The 20072-nt window shown below is 41.2% G+C and overlaps 2 protein-coding genes across 3 annotated transcripts; both read right to left on the bottom strand.

The window, feature by feature from the left end:
- Positions 1 to 493: 493 nt before the first annotated feature.
- On the bottom strand, positions 494 to 1276 carry LOC145580957 (uncharacterized). The gene has a single exon (XM_081638036.1). The coding sequence runs from the start codon at positions 1274 to 1276 to the stop codon at positions 494 to 496; it is 783 nt and encodes a 260-aa protein (XP_081494162.1).
- Positions 1277 to 6768: 5492 nt separating this feature from the next.
- On the bottom strand, positions 6769 to 10415 carry LOC145582060 (protein IQ-DOMAIN 19-like). 2 transcript variants are annotated; one of them, XM_081639093.1, is made up of 4 exons: positions 9516 to 10415; positions 9012 to 9242; positions 6990 to 7679; positions 6782 to 6880 (listed from the first exon to the last, which is right to left on the bottom strand). In XM_081639093.1, exons 1-4 carry the CDS (start codon positions 10047 to 10049, stop codon positions 6869 to 6871), a joined length of 1467 nt encoding a protein of 488 aa, XP_081495219.1. In that variant the 5' UTR covers positions 10050 to 10415; the 3' UTR covers positions 6782 to 6868. The 2 variants fall into 2 exon arrangements, with proteins under 2 accessions (XP_081495218.1, XP_081495219.1); XM_081639092.1 differs by having other exon boundaries at positions 6769 to 7679; positions 9516 to 10413.
- Positions 10416 to 20072: the final 9657 nt, after the last annotated feature.

The raw sequence follows: 20072 nt of genomic DNA, 5'->3' as shown, positions 1-20072 counted from the left end.
GCAGTAGGATATTGGTGTTTCTTTTTGCCTTTTTGCTGCCTTTGTTGTAGCTGGATGCTTTGTTTGTTTTGTTGCTTCATGCAACTAAGTAATTTGGTATTTTCTATGCTATGCTGTTTTTGCATGTATCCCAGTTGCATTACAGTTGGGATGTAGTGTTGCTTACATGTTTTATGACTTGTGCGTTCCTTGTTACGTAGGGAAGGTTTTGTGCTTTGTTGCGCTCTGTATTGTACTGATGTCCTTGCAAAATAGAATATGGTCAGGGGTGGCCGTGGGTTTCCCCAACGGCCCTCCGATGCTTAAGTCAGTACTCGTAGTGTAAAAAAGCTTAATTGACTAAGTATTATGATAAGGGAATGTACCTTTTTCGAGTTGTGTTTGGAATGTCTTTAGGGAGGTTTTCCTTTCTGAATAATGTTTGCAGAAAAGTACTTAAAAGTAGTGTTTGCATACCTTTCTCTGCTCCCATCTACTTGAACTTTCACATACCTTAGAAATGATAGAGCTTTAGGTGTGTTGCGTTCCAGCTCCGTTGGACTTCTTTCCCTTCTACATTCCTTAGTCCGTACGCCCCGTTTCCTACTACTTCTACAATCTCGTATGGTCCCTCCAAATTGGGTGCTAACTTCCCAGCGTTCCCTTCTCTTGTATTCTCGTACACCTTTTTGAGGACCCAGTCTCCTATCTTGAAGACTTTTTCTCTCACATTCTTGTTAAAGCTCCTTGCTACTTCTTGTTGGTAGGCTGCCATTCTCATTCTTGCATCTTCTCTGATTTCTTCCACTGTATCCAAGTTGTGCACCAACTCGGCTTGGTTTTTGTCTTCGGTCATTAGTTCGTATCTCGTAGTAGGGACTTGTACCTCTATAGGAATTACTACTTCGTATCTGTATACTAGTGAGAACAGTGTGTGGCCTGTTGCGCCTTTTAGAGTTGTTCTATTTGCCCATAGTATGTTAGGTAGCTCGTCTGCCCACTTTCCTTTAGCACCTTCTAGTCCCTTCTTCATGTTGCGGATGAGGACCTTGTTGCTTGATTCAACTTGCCCATTTGCTTGTGGGTACCTTGGTGTGGACGTGATGAGAGATATGTTCCATTCCTTGCAGAATTTTCTGATTTTGTTACTGATAAACTGGGATCTGTTATCTGTGATGATTACTGTTGGTACTTCGAATCTGCTTAAAATGTTCTGTTTGATGAATGAGATGGCGTGCTTGTCCTTGATGTATTTGTATGCTTCAGCCTCTATCCATTTGGAGAAATAGTTTGTCATTGTCGAGAAATAGATCCTTTGCCCTGATTAGGGGGGGCGGCTTTACTATATCCATTCCCCACTTCATAAATGGCCAAGGTGTCAGTGTTGGATATAACTCCTCAAATGGTTGATGGGTCAATGGTGCGTGTTTCTAGCATGCTAGACACTTCTTTGAAAATTCTGCAGCGTTCTTTTCCATATCGGGCCAATAGTATCCCATTCTAAGGGCTCTGTTGGCTAGATTCCGTCCTCTTGAGTGATTTCTGCATTCTCCACTGTGTAATGACTGTAAGACTTATTGCACTTCCTGCTTCTCTAAGAACTGTAGGAATGGGCCTGCTACTGACTTCTTAAAGAGCATGTTGCTGATTAGATAATACTTGGATGCCTTCATGGCGAATGCGTGAGCTGCGGTCTTCCGTTTTGGTGTTACTTTGTCTGTGAGGAAGTCTTTAAGAGGTTTTGTCCAACTGTCTTCTTCTTCAACGTAGTCCATTTGTACTTTGTAGACATTCATGGTTGACTAATTAATTTCTCTATGGCTGGGGATAAGAAGTGCACTAGCGGTATAGCTTCGAACTCATTAAGGTTAATGTTCGATCCAAGGTTTGCTAGAGTGTCTGCTTTGGTATTCAAGTTTCTAGGCACTTGTGCAACCTTGAACTCCTCGAATTCTTTGATGAGATTCCTTGTTACTTCTAGGTATGCTATCATCTTAGTGTCCTTTGTTGCATACTCGTCGTTAATTTGATTCACAATGAGTGAGGAATCTAATATCACCTCTAGGTGCCTTATCTTCATGTCTTTGGCGATGGTCAATCTTGTTATTAATGCCTCATACTCAGCTTCATTATTGGTTTTTTTGAAGTTACATCTTACTGCCTGCGCAATTATGTCTCCTTGGGGGGATGTAAGTACTATCCCTAAGCCTACACCTCGTATGTTCGCCGCCCCATATGTGTGGAGTCTCCATTTTCTGTGTGTCTTTGGGTTCCTATAGGGATAATACTTCTTTCTGCATTTCTTGTTCAAGAGCTGGGCTGAAATTGGCCACGAAATCTGCTAAGGCCTGTGACTTGATTGCGGTTCTGGGCTTGTACTGAATGTCGTACTTACTGAGATGGGGTGCCCACTCTTCCATTCTTCCTGACATTTCTGTTTTTCTCATGATAGCATTAGTGGGGTAATTTGTGCGTACATATATAGAATGGCTTTCAAAGTATGGACGCAGTTTGATTGAAGTAGTGACTAAGGCTAAGATGATTGGAAACTGCTCTTTATCTTCCTCCCTGGTGAGGACAGCGCTGATTGTCCTTTCTGATACTGCAAGATATAATTGAAATGGTTCTCCCTCCTTTAGTTTGGAAAGTATCAGAGGATTTGCTAAGTACTTCTTTAACTTCTAAAATTATTCTTCGTGTTCTGGTTCCCATTTGAATTCTTTATTCTTTTTCAGTACCTCGTAGAAGACTTTGTTCTTGTTTGAAGATTTAAAAATGAACATGTTCAATGCTGCTATCCTTCTTGTAAGGCTTTGTATGTCTTTCTTCAACTTTGGTCGTTCTAAGTCTAGAATAGCTTTGACTTGATTTGGGCTGGCCTCTATTCCTCACTGTGTTACCATGTACCCCAAGAATTTTCCTGACTGTACCCCAAACGTGCACTTTGTAGGATTTAGCTTCATACCATTCTGATTCAAGATGGAGAAGGCTTCCTTGAGGTCTTTGACGTGGTTTTCTGCCTTCTTGGATTTCACTACCATATCATCTATGTATACTTTCATCGTGCTTTCAATCTATTATGAGAACATCTTGTTTACTCACCTTTGATACGTTGCTCCTGCATTCTTCAGTCCGAAAGGCATTACTTCGTAGCAATAAATACCTTGATTGGTTATGAAGGCGGTCTTTTCTTGATCATCTTTATGCATGAGGATTTGATTGTATCCACTGTATGCGTCCATAAAAGAGAGTAATTCATGTCCCGCTGTAGCATCTACCATGGCATCGATGTGAGGAAATACGAATGGGTCTTTTCGGCAGGCCTTATTGATGTCTGTAAAGTCAATGCATATTATCCATTTCCCATTTTTCTTCTTGACCACTACCACGTTGGCAAGCCACTCTGGGTACTTTACTTCTCTGATTTTTCCTTTTTTGAGCAGATTATGAACTTCTTCATTAATGACCTTATTCCTTTCTGGAGCGAACTTTCTTTTCTTCTACTTTACTGGCATATGCTTTGGATCTACGTTTAGCTTATATGTGATTACTTCTGGAGGAATTCCCTTAATATCTTCATGTGTTCGTGTAAACACATCCTTCTCTGTTTCCAAGAATTATGAGATTTGCTGATGGAGATCTGTACTCAGTTTTGACCCTATTTGTACTTTCTAATCTGGCTGTTTTGGGTTTAGTTGGACCTCTGTTGCTTCTTGCTCTTATACTGATCTTTTCACGACCAACTGAACCTCTGGTTGCTATACTGATCCTTTCTCTACAGATGTTGCTTTCAAGGCTATCTTGTAACATTCTTTAGCTTTTTTTGGATCTCTCTTGATTTCTTGAATCCCCCACTTTGTGGGAAACTTGATGACCTGATGGTATGTGGATGGGATGACTTTTATTTCATGTATCCATGGTCTGCCCAGAATCATGTTGTAGGATGACAAAGTATCGATCACTAGGAACTTAACTTGTAAGTTAATCCCTTTTGCATAGGTAGCCAATGTGATTTCTCCGATGGTCTTTTTAGTTTCCCCGTTGAATCCTATCAGCATTGTTAACTTGTTGATGATACTCTTTTCATCAATGTTCATATGTCTCATGGTATCGAGCATGATGATGTTTGCTGAGCTTCCGTTGTCAACTAGGATCCTTTTAATCAGGAAGTTTCCAACTGGGAGTGATATTACTAGGCCGTCATGGTGCCCTTCCACTACATTACTCTCCTCGAACATGATGGGGATGTCTAGCTTTGCTCGAGCCTTCCTTTCTGGTTGATCTATGTTACTTTCTTTAGCATGACGTTTTGTTGCTGAGTACGTCAGATCGCATACTTTCGACCCTCCTGATGTGAAATAGATGGTCTTGACGATTGGAGGGGGTGGTGGGGGGGGCCACCTTGCACGGACTCTTTCTCTCTTCCCGAGGCGTTGGACCTGTCCGTCAAGAGCTCTTTGAGGTATCCCTTCTTCAGCAAGTAAGCAACTTCCTTTCTGAGCGTGACACATTCGTCAGTAGTGTGGCCAATATCTGAATGGAAATCGCACCACCTTGAAGGATCTTTCTTCTCTCTTGGCCTGTCGCTCTTTCTGGGCCATTGCATAATATCTCCCGTTTTGTTCAAGGTCCTAATCACACCTGCAGGGTTAACATTAAAACAATATTCATGAAATTTGGGTGGGAGTTCAGGATCTTCCCTCCAATCTATGAATTCTTCTTCAACAGCATTGACTGATCCTTCTTTAAAACGGGAATGTTGATAAGGCTTGAATTGATGATCCCTTCTCGGAAAGTTGTTGTTCCTTCTTGACGAGCGATCTGGCTCGGGGGTCTTTCTTGCATACACGTCCTCTTCAAATCTAACTTGTGCCATTGCTTTGGCTTAGACGTCTTTAAAGGTTGCGTAGGGATACTTGGTTAATTCCTTGTAGAGCTCGCTATGATCCAGCAACCCTCTTCTAAATGCCTCGATTGTTGTAGGGGCATCGCACTTGTGTATCCCGATCTTTTCCCTGTTGAACCTGTTAAGATAGTCTCTCAAAGATTCTCCATGCCTTTGCACGACTCGGAATAGGTCTGAAGATTGCTTCTCGATCTTTCTATTGCTAGCAAATTAGATCTTGAATAGGTTTACCATTCCTGCAAAAGATCGAATAGTCCCATTATCTAAATTAATGAACCAAGTTAGAGCTGGACCTGACAACATGGCTCCAAAGCCTTTGCACATAATGGCCTCTCTGATATCTCTAGGGATTGAACTGGTCATCATCTTTTGCTTGTAGAGGGACACGTGCTCATCTAGGTCTGTTGTTCCATCATACATGGCCATATTGGGCGTATTAAATCTCTTTGGTACTTCCACCATGGCAATCTCTTCTGAGAAGGGTGACTTTATGTAGCCATTTGCAGCCTCTTCAATAAAACCTTTGTCTAGGGTTTTATCCCAGTTGTTAGTACCTTTTTCCTCGTTAATACGGGTATGGAAAACTCCTGACATATCAAGCTCCATGGCTATGCTTTCGGTATTCTTTCTGGTATTTACTATTTTCGATGCAACCGATTGTATTTGGCTGCGGAGGGCTTCATTTTGTCTGGTTAGGCTAGTGAGTTTGGCCTCGGTTTGGACTTCTAGAGCTAGTAAGGATTCGATCTGGCTTTTCTGTTGATCTAAGGTCTAACGGAATGCATTCATTCCCTCATTGATTTCAGCTATGGTGAAGGGTACTGGTTGTCTAGTCATTGTGATTGTCTCGGTTTTTGGAGGATTTGGCACGTTAACTGATTATCAGCCCCACGGTGGGCGCCAAATTATTTAGGCAAATCTTAGTTGGGATGATCTAGGAATTTGCTTAGGGATTAAGGGGTAATAACAATCAAACCTACAATATTAAACACTATAACCAAGAGCAATAATAAAGCAATAAACAAACGAAATCGACATTAAAGAGAGAGTTTAAAGATACAATATTGAGTAAGGACAGGCTCCTTGATCAGAAATGACACAATTCTGATAGACGTAATGAAATATATTATTTGTCTTAATGTATTAGTAAGTGTATGCCCGTATTACAATGCCTAATTTTGCTATTTATACCTAGGAGTTGCTAGGGTTAAATAGATATCAGAATATATTCAAAAGGACAAGATCTTTTTAATTTTATTCTTCTTTCCTTGCTCAGCTGGTGTATTTTTGGTATGTAATCAATTAATTGATTCTTCGATCTTCTTGCTATACTTGTATCAATCAGGTCGTTTTGCTTGATTCTTGACATATCTTGGATGCTTGGCTGTGCCTTACATGCCTTGGGCTGCTTGGAGAAATGGGCCCTACAGTCCCCGTACCCTAGAAGTTTTAGATTTGCCATTTTCCGTCCTCGTCCCTGTCCTCGTATATGCCCCCGTACCTGTATCGGTGCAACCTAGGCCTCCACTTTATACCGAAAATGACTGGTTTACCCCTAGATATAAATATCAAATGTTTTTCAAGTTGATAAACCTGGTTCTACTAGTTATAAAGACATTATACACATTTTATTTTAAAATTAAATAAGAAAAAAAAAAAAGATTCTTGGTCACAAGTCTCACAACTTAAAAGCATTCAAATGGACCATATAGAAGCTATACATAGTGGTTACTTTCTGCACATAAATGTCTGTTTTTTTCACTAATTAATCCAAGAACACATTAAATACAAATAACTTCAACAATCTGAAACCTAGAAAAAAGAAATTCCGATACCACACTCTTTTACAATTAATCAATTATTACAAAATCCAAACAATTTCAAGCAATCTTGGAGCAGAATTGTTCTTCTGAATGCTCTATTCTCCTGTGACTAAACCATTGTCAGACATTCGAGTTGAGTTAGCATGAAAATAGAAACTCCTTAGCATCTTGGCTGCATTCACAAAGCGAAAAGATTAAGTAAATATCTTATAAAGTTCACATATACTCTACTTAAAGTTGTTCTAACTATACCTTAGCAATTTTTAAGCTTTGTTACTTACATCATATGATACAACTGATCTGCAGTAGTAAGCATTGGTAGCCATCGAGCAAGTGGATCCACACTCGCTATCTCTAAGTGAAACACTCGACTTATCCAACTTGACAGACCACGGATAATTGTACTTCTGTGGATTAGACCCAACATGTGAGGATGACCGTTGCATCTTTGCACCCCTTGGTATGTTCCGCCCTTCAACTGAAGGCCTTCGCCCACGACTTGGTTGCCTCTCCAACTCCGGCCTTTGTTTTGGTGCACTTTGTGACCGCACTTTAGCTTTAGAAGATTGAGTATTTGCCATGTAGTTTGGGTAGAGAGGGAAATCATACGACATTGTCTCTGTAAAATCTGGCTGAGGGAATGAAAAAGGAGTTCTTGATGGGTCTGGGCGTGATACTGCGGAGTAGCACTGTGGGCTGCTTTGTGCAGTGGCGAAAGAATAATCCTCAAAGTGGCCACTGCAAGTTCTTGGACTCAGTTTTGTGATTGCTGAAGGAGCAGGGGAGTATTGCTGATAGTCCTGCTGCTTTAGATAAACCTGCTGAGGAGAGTAATATGTAGACATTCTATTGTCCATTCGATCATCAATAATCTGTTGTTGGCTTGAAATCAAGTAGCTGTCCCTGCTGTTAACATTCGATATAAAGTCACCTCGATCCATCTCCACTATCTTGATGTTCTCCTCCATGTCCTGCATTATTCATGAAGTCAAAAATCTTGATCACTAAAAAAGAATCTGACAGATATTATTTCAGCAATTTCCTGTTAATCTCTTTGATTGTTTTAATTTGTCAATCTAGGGGTATAATAGATATTTCTCTCACTTAATGTAAGGATAACATGGTAAATTACACGGTATTGCCACGTTTCGGATGACTCTGCATTACACGTCATTATACGGAGTTAACACATTTCCTTCCGTTAACTCACTTTACCTTCTTCATCCTCTCTCCTCAAGCTTCCTACCTTCATCCATCAATGGCAACTGCATATAACCATTACCTCCACCTTTCTCTCTCCACCAGATATCCACCCAACGTTCACCAATACCATGTTCTTGGTCACCTCTACCCTTTGGGGTTAACCAAGCCCTTAATTTCACCTTTTATTCCTAGGGTTTTCGTTTAATATGGCGGCGAAGCCGCCGGAGGTGGTGGTGGTGTGTGGATGGTTTAATGGAGGAAGATAGTGGTGTCGGTGGACATGATGAAGATGGTGGGTGTCGATGGTAGCTTCAAAGGTTGGTGTTGGTAGTAGCTTCAATGGTTGGTGTCGGTAACGGCGTTTACACTGCGTGTCCATGTGTGCTGCTGACTCATCAGGGTTTAGCTCAAATTGCTGAGTTGGCGAAATAGATTGACACACTACAGCAATCAAAGAGATTAACTGGGCATCCCCCATATTATTTGATATATTTACCGCTATGTTCAATTGGTTTTCATATGTGATCAAATAAGTGTATTCTATAACTAGAGTTAGCTGATACAAAATTTTTCACAAATAATTATATCATTCTCGGTCCTACTTGTTAAGAGAATAAGAGATTAGTTCAATAAATACAGAATTGAGAAGCTTTTTGGCCAATTACTAATCCATGTGCGAGCTTAGACTAGTTAATTACTACTTTTACTGTGTAAAATACTATTTTATGATATCCGAAAATAGCTGTCAACTTTCACAATAATGTAGAACGGAGTAATTCATTATGACTAGACTTCTTAATATGCCGTTTAAATAATTGGTGGCAACTAATTCCGAAATCAAGACAAAGGAGAACGTAATTTGATCAATAAAACTTAATCAATTAGGCAGAACACCAAATCATGTAAATGAAGTTGTTAGGTGGATCTAGCATAATCAATTGAAATAGATTAGATAGTGCAAAATTATTAAAAAAAAGAAATAAATTAATTCGATTGCTTCTGAATGTTCTGTTTTAAGCATAATCTGATTCTAAGATACTGTTACCGCGAGATGTCAATGCAAATTATGAACTAGAAAAGTCAAATAAAAGCATACTAACATAATTTGTGTGCTTGATCTTCTCTTGGCCGTTTCGTCGGTGAGTAGACTGCCTATGATTTACCGTCCCGTCTTCTCCTGATCGGATCCTTTGAGCTCGAGCTCGTGCTTGAGCCGTGATAAGCGCTTGCATACATCTCAATGTTGCAGTTGCCTGCTTTCTTACCAAATGACCCCTTACCAATGCCTGCAACTTCACCAATCCCCTTAATGCCTTCAGTGCCTTTCTTGCCTGTATCGCAAAATTCGACACGATAATATAACATTATTAATCACAATTTTGATAAAATTTACATACATTTGATCCTTCATATAATATATATATACCCCTGTTTCACTGCTACTGTCATTGTCACATTTTTTTTTCTCTGTAGTCAATTTTGCAAATCTTTGACCATTTATTCTTCATTCCAAAATACATAGACTCAACTTTTTGATTTGTTGTTATTGCAATCCAATTGAAACTGTAAAACTCAACAATCACATTACAGGATAATATACATACCAGATACGAGCGAAACACCGACTGAATCTTGACAGCAGCAGCCTCCTCAACAATGCTATCTCTGCCATCATCGCCGCAATCCTCCATAGGAATCACTACAACTTCCCCTTCTATAGTTTCAACTGTTACATCTTCTACTACACCGGTCTCGGCTTCCACCTCCTCCGGTTGCTTATCCTCCGCTGCACCCGCCAAATTTGATCCCATCTGCAGGACTTCAGATTTCTGAACATTAGCAGCATCAGCAGAATTTTGATCCTTGGCATTATTAGCATTAGTACTATTATTATTACTATTATTGCTAGCAGATGATCTTCTAAAACTCCATCTCTTCTTTTCTTTGGGAGTCGTTGGCCTCGGCACCACCTCTGCCACCACCGGAGTCGTAGTATTTGGATTATTCGTCGAAACGGACTCCTGATTATTACTATTACTATTACTATTATTATTTCCAATACACTTTTGATCTTTACCACTACCTTTGTCTTTCTTTCCAACAAGAAAACTCTTGAACCATTTCCCTGTTTTCCCCATCTTTAGCTTCAACAATGAATACAAATCCTACTATACAAAATGTAAAAATGATTAGACCAAATACATTGGAACTAATAATAATAACAAAATAACAGCAGCTCTTCCCTCCTTGTGTCTCAGCTGTCGTTAGTTGGTTAGTTCATATTTAATAACTATTGATATTGTCTCTTATGTTGCATAATTGGGCTTTATACGTACTTCTTTGTATTCTCTCTCATCTACTACTTGTCAATATCTGGCATGTCCTGATATCCGTCATTATTATTAAGTATTAACCCAGATCGGATTGACCCGTAAAGGTTTATGGTCTGATTGGACGTCTTCTCTTTACCTGTAAAAGAAAATCTGTTATAATAATACAATATCAATTTTTATATTAGCACAACTGTCAATAACTTCTACTGAGTGATGGAGAATTTAAGTTTTCGTGTTTTTGTTTTTTTTTTAAAGTTTTTAAATGGGCAAGTTCCTGAGCATAAAGTGGTTGGTAACTGAGTGAAGGAACCAAGAAGTAGAGAGGAAGCTCCAGATTAGTTAAGAATATTAATCGGATTAGACTTGATATAATTATGGGTTGAATCTTTTCAATTAATTATCTATCTTTCTTTGCCCTACCTGTCCATTTTACTAAGGGGTTGAATTTATGGAGTTGAATTTACTAGTTACAAAGTACGGAGTACATATTTTTGGATTGGGTTTAAATTGTTTGACTTTTTTTTAGATTTTGTATTCCTTGGAGAAGTGATTTACATTTTTCAAAACAAGGTTTATCATTAGAACAAAACCATTTTTAGAATGAAGTAAATCAAAGTATTGATAAAAAAAATTTATATAATTAATATTTTAAGTGATTACGTGTTTTGTATAAAATTGTTTTATTCGAATTAGGCCAATTCGTTTTGATGTTTATATTCTAAATATTACTCCCTTCGTCCCTTTATAAAAAGTCTATTTCTAATATATATTATTCACATAATAAGGAAAATAGTCTTCTAATTTAGAGACAGAAGGAGTAGCTATGTAAAAAATTTAGTCAGAGTAATTGTGATATATATTACTTTAAATGCTAACGAACGCCCTCTGGGCATTGGATAAGTTAACTAAAAGTGAAAATATCAAATTAAAATGAACATTAATTACATCAATTAACGCGTGATTTTGACATGCATTCCCTAATTAATACCACTTTAAAAAATTATTTTAAATGCTTATCCAACGCCTCAGGATCGTTCGTTAGAAGATCTATTTTAAATATATCTTAAATTCGAATAGATTATTATCTTCTCAAGAACACACTCCATACTCCGATATGAAAAAATTGTTTACACTAAATATGAATTGTCTTTTATAATTTCAATGAAATTAATTTTGATTTCATTTCAAACCAAAACCAAGTTATACACATTACATTACTTTTTTCAAACTTAATTAGTTACAAATTGAGATTGGAAAATGACAATCCTCCTTCATGTAAGGGTAAATCTTACTAGATCTAGTGTATTTCTGTTACACTTACAAAATCAGAAATGAGTGTACCATAGTAGATATAATTACTGTCCATAATGGTAAATGGTCTTGAATAAGGTCAGAAAACACCCATGTGCATAAGTTCTGGAACATTATTTTTAAGAATTCGTGTAAAATGGTTTCAAAAAAAAAAAAAAAGAATTCGTGTAAAATACTTCTAATCAGAAAATAAAGGTGAGATGAAGTATGGTTGGCCAATTTGGAAGTGTGCTATTTTTGGGTGTTGAAGGCTTTTTTTCTTGAGATCTTGTACAGAAGTGGAGACCACTTTTTATTTAATAGTATGGGGCCACATGCCTATGAAAACTTCATTTTCAATATTTTTTTTTTTTTACGATCCATTCTTAAAATAATTTGTAAGGATAAGGATTAAGGAATGGAATTAATTTACAGCTATAAAATGTATCTTTGCAATCCCAAAGCATGTTTATTATACCTCAATTTGTTGAATTACATGGATTTTAAAGTTTCATCTTTTTTTACGATCCCAAGGTCAGTTTTGTAAGTTTCCAATGAAAGCTCTTTGTGATGGCAAGGAAACCTCAACCATGAGTTTATTATTATTCTCTTTATAAGTAATGGGTATTCCTTCGCTTTTTTAAGGGCTCTAATTTAATTTTTTGAGTAACTATTTTGACCAATATTAGTTATTTACTTACATAACAAAAACATAATCATTTTTTACTTGTTTGAATTGTCTTAACTTATACTTCGCAGTTTCTAAGCTAGCATAGTGCCCATACGATGCACAGTTTATAAATCATACGGAGTATTATTAATCCCGTAGGAAAAAAACAAAAAATGATTCAATTAGTAATGATAGGCTCATTTTCACTAACAATTTAATTATTAAAATTTTGTTTAGTCGCATTAATGGCCGATATAGAAATTACGGAATGTGATTTGAATAATATTTTATGTCATTGGAATTTGTTTTATTATTTCATTTGTTTTTTTATATAATGTTTGTTTCGGGGTTTTTTGGAATCCCTTGGGATACTGGTCACGTACTTGCTGACAACGAGACTCGGACACCTGCAAAAACAAAGGGATTTCCGGTGGTCGGAGATCCGCCTCCAACGATTAAGTTAGTGACCGGAAACGGATTAAATGTAGAGAAAGAAAGTAGAGAGAAGTTGGAGCTTTTAGTGCTCTATTGAATGTTATGTCACAATCTACCCCTCCCATCATCAATGATTGGGGTATTTATAGGGGTGGGGATTTGTGCCCTTTAGGGTAAGTGACCTAAAATTTAGTGCCATGATTGGCTGCGCAATCAGTGAATGACACGTGCCCCTTGGGGCGTCGTTTTTGCGGCATTCCTGGTATTTTGGGCCTCCTGATGTAAGAAGGCCTTATATCATTCTCCCTTTTCAGGTGCTCCACTCTTCTTTGGTACGTGTCGCTTTCACATTGGACCACGTGTCACCACGGGATTGGACCACGTACTTGGAGTATTTTTTACTCTAAACATTTGCCCCTCAGAGGGGGTGGCTCAACCCAATTGGGCCGCCTCCTCTGATATTTACTCGCTCGCGTACCTTGGGCGCATTTGGAACATTTTGAGTTGTTAATAGGAGTTGGACGATACCGTCCGTCCGCCTTATTGAGATGAGCGCCTTGTCTGAATGGCCTAATGCCTTTGAGGAATATTGGTCGGATCATCAGTCGGACAGTATGGGCCGCGTGGCCTCAAATTTGGGTTGGGTGCCTTGATTGATTCGTCTGACGTCTTTAAGGAATTGTAGCCTGGTCGATGGTCGAACAAGATGGTCCGAATGGCCTGGGCCGAATGGCCTTTAGTTGCCAATCAACTGTTCTCCATTTCTCAAGAAATGGTTCAACTTCCGAGGCAGATTATGAATTTGACGGGCAATTATGACACTCGTTCGAATTCCATCTCAAACATTCGGTTATCCGTGTGGATTCCGTCAAAAGAAGCGGAACGGTTGAAATCCATTCGACTTTTAGGTTAAACTTCTTCAAAAGTTAACCGTTCCTTATTCCTTAGGCGGGAATGGCTTTTTACCATTTTACCCCCCCTAAATTTGGCCTATAAATAGCAAGGTTTTGACCTCACTTCTTTTACTTTGCATTTTAACTTTCTAGAGAGAAGTCAGAGCTCCTAGAGAGAGAAAGTTACTTCTTCCCGGAATCTTCGAGAGCTCCACCGCCCGTTCGAGCTTTCCGTTCAATCACTTTGAGTTTTCAGATCATCCTTCATTCAAGATCTGTAGAATCTTTCAACTTCCTACTCATACAAAGGTAACCGAATACTCTCCTCTTCCTTCTTGATTTTTATATACTTGTTTCATTTTTTGTGAACACACTGGCTCAACACTCGGCCTCGTCCGTTTCTCCTCATGAGGTCGTCTGTTCGCCTGGGACTGAGGAATCTAGAGTGGACGGGGACGAGTCCTTGTCTTTTTGGAGTGGGTCCATTTCTAGTGCGTACCAACTCACCCCCACCTATTCTTCTATGTCCCTGCAGGCGGACATGGCACGTACGAGGCAGACTTACGACCCAAATGTTGCCCGTAATCCTGACGGCAGCTTGGTATAACCTTTGGCTCCTTATGAACCGAATAATACGGACTTGGAGAACACCAAAACAAATACCAATACAAACACCAATACAAACACCTCGGCCACTGAAAGTGGTAGTGCCTGTTCGGTGGTCGAGGTTACCACTTCTTTTTAGGAGCGCCAAAATCAACAAGGCACCTCCACCATTGGACGGGGTCCGAATACCACCCGTGCTCTATTTGCCGGCTCGATCCTAGGACCTGACGAGTTGCCAACCTTGTTTCCCCCTCCTTCATCTCGAGCAAGGGTGACCCAATCTGTCCGAAATCAGCCACAGTCTTCTACTGCGGCTGTTATTCAATCTGGAAAAAGTTGGCCACAGACCTCCACGGGCGCCGGCACACAATACCAAAATCAGCCAGGCTCTTCTGTGGCTGCCGGGAGAACTCTTGCTCCCCCCTTTTCTCAAGCACTCGGGTCGGCAAGGCCTAGGACCGGCATAGTAATTGTCGAGCCGACCGACTGCCCCGCCCCGCTCCATCTAGAAATCACATCTTTGGGGACGGCAGGAAAGACAAGGGAAAGGCCCCCTTAGTGCCTGAGGAACCAATGTCGGCCGAGCCAAGGCAGAGCTCGGTCGGAGGTAGTTCTGTCGAGACAGATGAGCTGGACAAAGTTCTATCCAGTGATTTTGGTAGGGTCAGGACTACCGCACCTCAGCCGGACAAACAGGGAGATGAAAACCCTGACGCCGAGGCCGAGGCTGAAGAGAATGATTTCACCAGTCCCTACGACTGCATGATTGGGGACGTCGCCTTGACGTACCTTAATGATAGGTTCGAGGAATGGAAAGAGTTCCTCATGCTAGGAGAGGGCTATGGGATAAGTCCCCCTCGAACCTCCGGCTCGCTCGCTGCCTCGGACGATCCTAAGATAATCCGCCGGGGCTTCAATGTATATAGGGCGGCCTTGGAAGTCGGCCTCCGCTTTCCTCTTCACCCATTGATAAGTGTCATTTATGACACATTTTAGGGCGTTTTTCTCCTTTTGTTTTAGGTTTATTTTGGTCTTTCTTGTTATTTCTTGTCTTTTTAGTCTCGTTTTAGTTAATAATGCTTTAGTTAATGCTTTTAGGCTGTAATTTGCAATTTTATGCATTTTGCTCGATTTCTAGCTTGATTTGCGTGCTTTTGTTTGTGATCTTTCACTATTTCTCTTGTGTTCTATTTTGTCTAGGTAATTGGTGTTTCCCTTGATATTTACGACCTGAGAGAAGGCCGAAATCTTCATGAGAAAAGCGTTAAAGAAAAGAAAGCTATTAAGCAAGCATGAGCAACCCAAGGAGAAGCCGAGAAGCAGCCCAAGGAGAAGCCAAGCAGCGACCCACGAGCAGCCAGGCAGCAGCCACCGCAGGCGCGGCCCCCTGCTTTCCCAGCCTCTACAAATTTCAGTAGATGACTGGGAGATGCCAAGGAGAGACCGCGGCCTCCAGCCACCCCGCGGGCGCGGCCCAGCCACCGCGGGCACGACTTTCCGGCCACCGCGGGCGCGGCTTTCTGGGTTTTCTCGCGATTTGTTTCGTTTTTGCTCGATTTTTCGGGATGTATATATATTGTACGAGCCTCTTAAGACATAATAATCCTCTATTTTATATAGTTTTACATTTTCTCTCTCCTCTAAGGAGAATTAGGGTTAGATTAGGAGTTTATCTCTCTAGTTTTAGGAGTAGTTTAGAGAGAGAAAGCTTGGGATTTTCATGGAGTTTTTGGGAGGTTGAAGAAGCTAATTGTGGAATCTCTTCTCATCTATTCAATGAGCATTTCTATCTTTCTCTCACCTTTATTGCTTTGTTTAATTCTTGTTTTTGCTTATTTGTTTGTTGATTTGAGTAGTTAATTAGTTTATTTGTTTGATTCTTGCTTTTATTCTAGTTTTATCTTGCTCTTCTTTATCATGTTAGCTTAGGTTTTATGCTAGTGAATTGGATGAAGATATGTTGATGGATTTAATGATTGATTGTGATTTGTATGAAATTAATCCTTGATTATTTCATCCAGGAGCTGCTGGACAAATATCAGATTGCTTTGGTCCAGCTAGCGCCGAACAGCTGGGCCAACATTTTTGGCTACTAAGTGACTAGTCTAAGGATAGGCTTCACCCCCTACTTTCCAGTTTTTAGCGCCATGCACAACATGGTGAAGCTGGAGGCGAATTCGGATGGGTGGTTTGTTTTGAGCACTTGGCCGGAATACATGGTTTCTCTACGCAAGCCGTCTAAGTGGCGCGATTGGAAGCAGAGGTTTTACCTCGTCAAGATGAGGGATAGGGAGTTCAACAAAAAGATGAACAAATTCAACTCCTCCCCCCTTCAACTTGGACGAGGGGATCACCGGCCGACTCGCCCCCCAATCCATCCGGACCACAATGCCCAGCTTGACTATTTCTCGGTCAAGCAAGAATTTAGAGGGGGTCGCCGAGTGGCCGTTATTCCGAGGCGGATTCCCTTAGTGATCTGGCTAAGGGATCCCATATTCATGTCCTCGTTCGGCCTGCTCAAGAATCACACTCCAGGTTGACCTTTGTAGCATGCCTTGTTGTTCTTATCTTTGCTTGAAAACTTATCTAACTCTCAATGTCTTTTCCTTTTTATAGAGGAAGTTGCTGCCCACCTCAACCTAGTACAAAAGGGAGATATGGACATGAATGAGTTCAACATGGAGCGATACCGGCTTCTGAGGGAGCAGTACGAGACGGCTAAGGGGGTACGAACGGTTCCTTCCTTTGTCCCTTTGCCTTAAAATTCATAATTTTTTTTTTGGCGTCCGACCTGCTATGCTTTGAATGACAATGCTTTTCTTTCTGGGTCGGACGTTACATACATTTTATTTCTGGCCGAGTGAAATTAAATTGTAGGTTCCTTCCTACAACCTTATTCGGACAAGGATGGAATAATCTTTTGCCGAATGAATTTGATTTCAATGCTTTTTGCTTCAATGCTACTCGAACGGAGTTTTTCTAACTGAATTTTTTCCTCGTTTCAGTCAGCTACCCCTAAGCCCGCGAGGAAGCGGCCGGCATCCGCTTCGAAGGACGAGGGGTCGTCCAAGTCTCGCAAGATATCGGCGTCCAAGACCCCCTCAGGGACGCCGGCGGCCAGGGAAAGGTCGCGGGTTGCGTCGGCGCAACCTAAAGGAGAGCAACCCCAACTGGTACCTAGTGGGGACTCCAAGCCCTTGGAGCCGCCATCGTCCGGGGTGGCTCGAAACGAGCCCGTCCGAAAAGATGGGGAGGGACAGCCATCCTTTGACAATACGGCCGGCCAAGGCTCAACTCCGCATGTTGAGTACTTGGGAACTCAGCCCCAGGTTCCCAAGCTGAAGGGGAGCTGCCATCTCCGCTGAAGGCGAACAAGCAGTCTCAACTGAGGCGTCCAGACTTTCCTAATCTCTCAGAAGGTACTTGTACTTCTTCATCTCTTTCCCTTCCAACTTTTCTTTTCTTTAGAATTCTAACTTGTCTTTATTTCGTAGAAACTTCTTAGGATATGGACGTTCGTCCCCCTAGGTCGTCTCTGACTGGGGCCGCACGCAAGACTATCCAGGACGCTATTTAGAAGGTCGTCCCGGCCGAGACGCGGGAAAAGTTTCGGGGTATTCACGACGGCCACCTCGGTCCAATGATCAACAACTGTGTTGAGGTAGACTTCCAACTCTGGCAAACACTTAAACAATCTTTCTGTTTAATTTTCTTTACTAACTTTTCTTATTCGTCTGCAGCTCCTTCTCAGGCTTTTTGCCTTTCAAGATTGGCGTCCGAAGTAGAGGAGCCAGCTCCAATCAGCCTGGGAGGACCTAACTCGGCTGCAGGACGAAAACACTGGCCTGCTGGCCATGGAAAAACTTCGCCACCAAACGGCGATGAACGCCTTGTCCGAGAAAGCTGTCCGTCAAACTGAAGACATCGTCAAAATTGGCGATGCCTTTAAGCAAGAGAGGCTGGTGAACTAGGCTCTTACTAGAGAGAGGGACGAGGCGGTCGCCCTGGCAGCCAGCAGGCAGGAGGCGGCCGAGGCCTCTGATTAGTTGAGGGTTGAGCTGTGAGCAGCCGGGAAGCCTTCAACACAGCTCTTCAGGTTGTGGACGAGAGCAACCTAGAGGCCGAGCGTCTGAGATGAGAAAGGAGGTAGAAGAGCTGAAAAATCAGCTAAGTACTCCAAGACCTGTTCCTCCAGCCGATGTTGTCCGCATCGAACAGTCGACCCTTACTCGCCTCAAAAACCGTTTCGAGGACGCCTTTGCCATGATGGTGGAACCGGACGAGCTCGCTTATTATCATGAGCGGTTCACCAGAAGGCTGGACTTCCTCACTATGAAGGAAGAGTGCGAGGCTGTCGGCCGACCCATCTCTCCCTTTGTCGAAACTCCTTCCTACAACAATGTTGAAGCTGAGGAGGATGAGGAGGGAGAGGCGGGTGAGGATGAGGAACCTCCCCAAGCTGATAATGCGGCCAATGCCGAAGCAACCAATGTTGGTGATGATGGTGTGGATGCAGCCGAGTGAGGAACCCTCTTCTGCAGCTTGTTCAAGCTATATGTCTTCAACCCCCTTTTTTTCTTTCTGCTTTAATTGAACATTTTTTTATTGCCGCCTATTTCGACCGGTTGTTGTAAAGATTTTGCCGCCTTCTGAGCGGTTTCATTTTATGCTAATTTTGCCGTCTTTTGAGCAGTTTTCTACATTTTCGAACTTAGCAATTTTATGCATTTTTTTTGCTTACTGCCTTTTCGTACGAGTACTGAGGGTATGCCCCTTTTTCGGCGTTTGCCTAGTTTAACTCCGAGTGGTTTGATTAACTTAGTAGATTTTATACCTTGAAGCGTATGACTACTAGTAAGTTAATCAAATCATATTAATGATTGCCCTTGGGCTAGGTGAACGTCGAATACACCTTTAGGTATACGGCCTTTTCATTGGCTTTAATTGACTTGTCCGTTGAAGCTATCACTCGGACGGACCCAAGAAATTCCAAGTATTATCTCAACTTGTAAATTTCCATTCATTGGGCTTGTTCGCTTAGGGAAATCTTTTCCCTAGATGGGTAACATATGCCTTAGGAAATTTTTCTACTTAATTCCCTTTTTGGTCTATTATTCGACCTGATGGGGTCGAATGGTTAGACTGGCCCTTAGGCTTATTGGCCGAGTGGCTGGTCAAAGTATGCCCTTGCTACACTTTTTAGTCGGCATATCTTGGTATAATTAGATTGCGGCCGAGTGACTTAGCTTAGGATGCTCTTGCTTAACACTCTACTCGGCTAAAGTGAGATTGGTGACCGAGTAGCTCTGCTAGGAAAGCCCTTGTTAAGCATTTCACTCGGCTGATGCATCATCGTTCGACTAGGTGTGACCGAGCCAATCCGTTTTGTTGGACTCTCGTTGAGTTTTTACTCGGCCTACACTTCATGCCCTATTTTGAGAAGACCGAGTTGCTATGTTGGAGCAACACTGGTTTCTCTTTTCAGGCGTCTATTGTGTTTATTTTGTTGTGGTCGTCCAGCATTGTTGTGAGCCACCATGTTTTCGATTTCATTTGGCATTTTAGGTTAACAATATAGTCATGCACAATAGTAAAAAACAAAAAAAATTAACAACAATGCTTGACTTTTCATTAACATTCGTCAAAATTTTACATTGTTAGTGGCCATTCGGCTTAATTACATCATTCAACCATGAAGGCTTAGGTAAACTACTTGGTCATTAGACTTCGATGCAAAAATTGGCTGGTAAGCTTTAAACAAAATATTTTTTCAGATTGTCCGTATTCCATGTTCGAGGAATAGGACTGCCATCCAAGGCTTCAAGACGGTAAGTTCCATCTCGCACTTCTTTTGTGATCCGATAGGGCCCTTCCCAGTTTGGGGTTAGCTTTCCATCTTCGTTGGCTCGGCCTACCGCTTCCATTTTCCTTAAA

This window comes from Chenopodium album, chromosome 15 (assembly GCF_948465745.1).
Source record: "Chenopodium album chromosome 15, dcCheAlbu1.1, whole genome shotgun sequence".
NCBI lineage: Eukaryota > Viridiplantae > Streptophyta > Magnoliopsida > Caryophyllales > Amaranthaceae > Chenopodium > Chenopodium album.
Note: the sequence above shows the minus strand (reverse complement) of the source record. Positions and strands in the feature narration are given on the sequence as shown.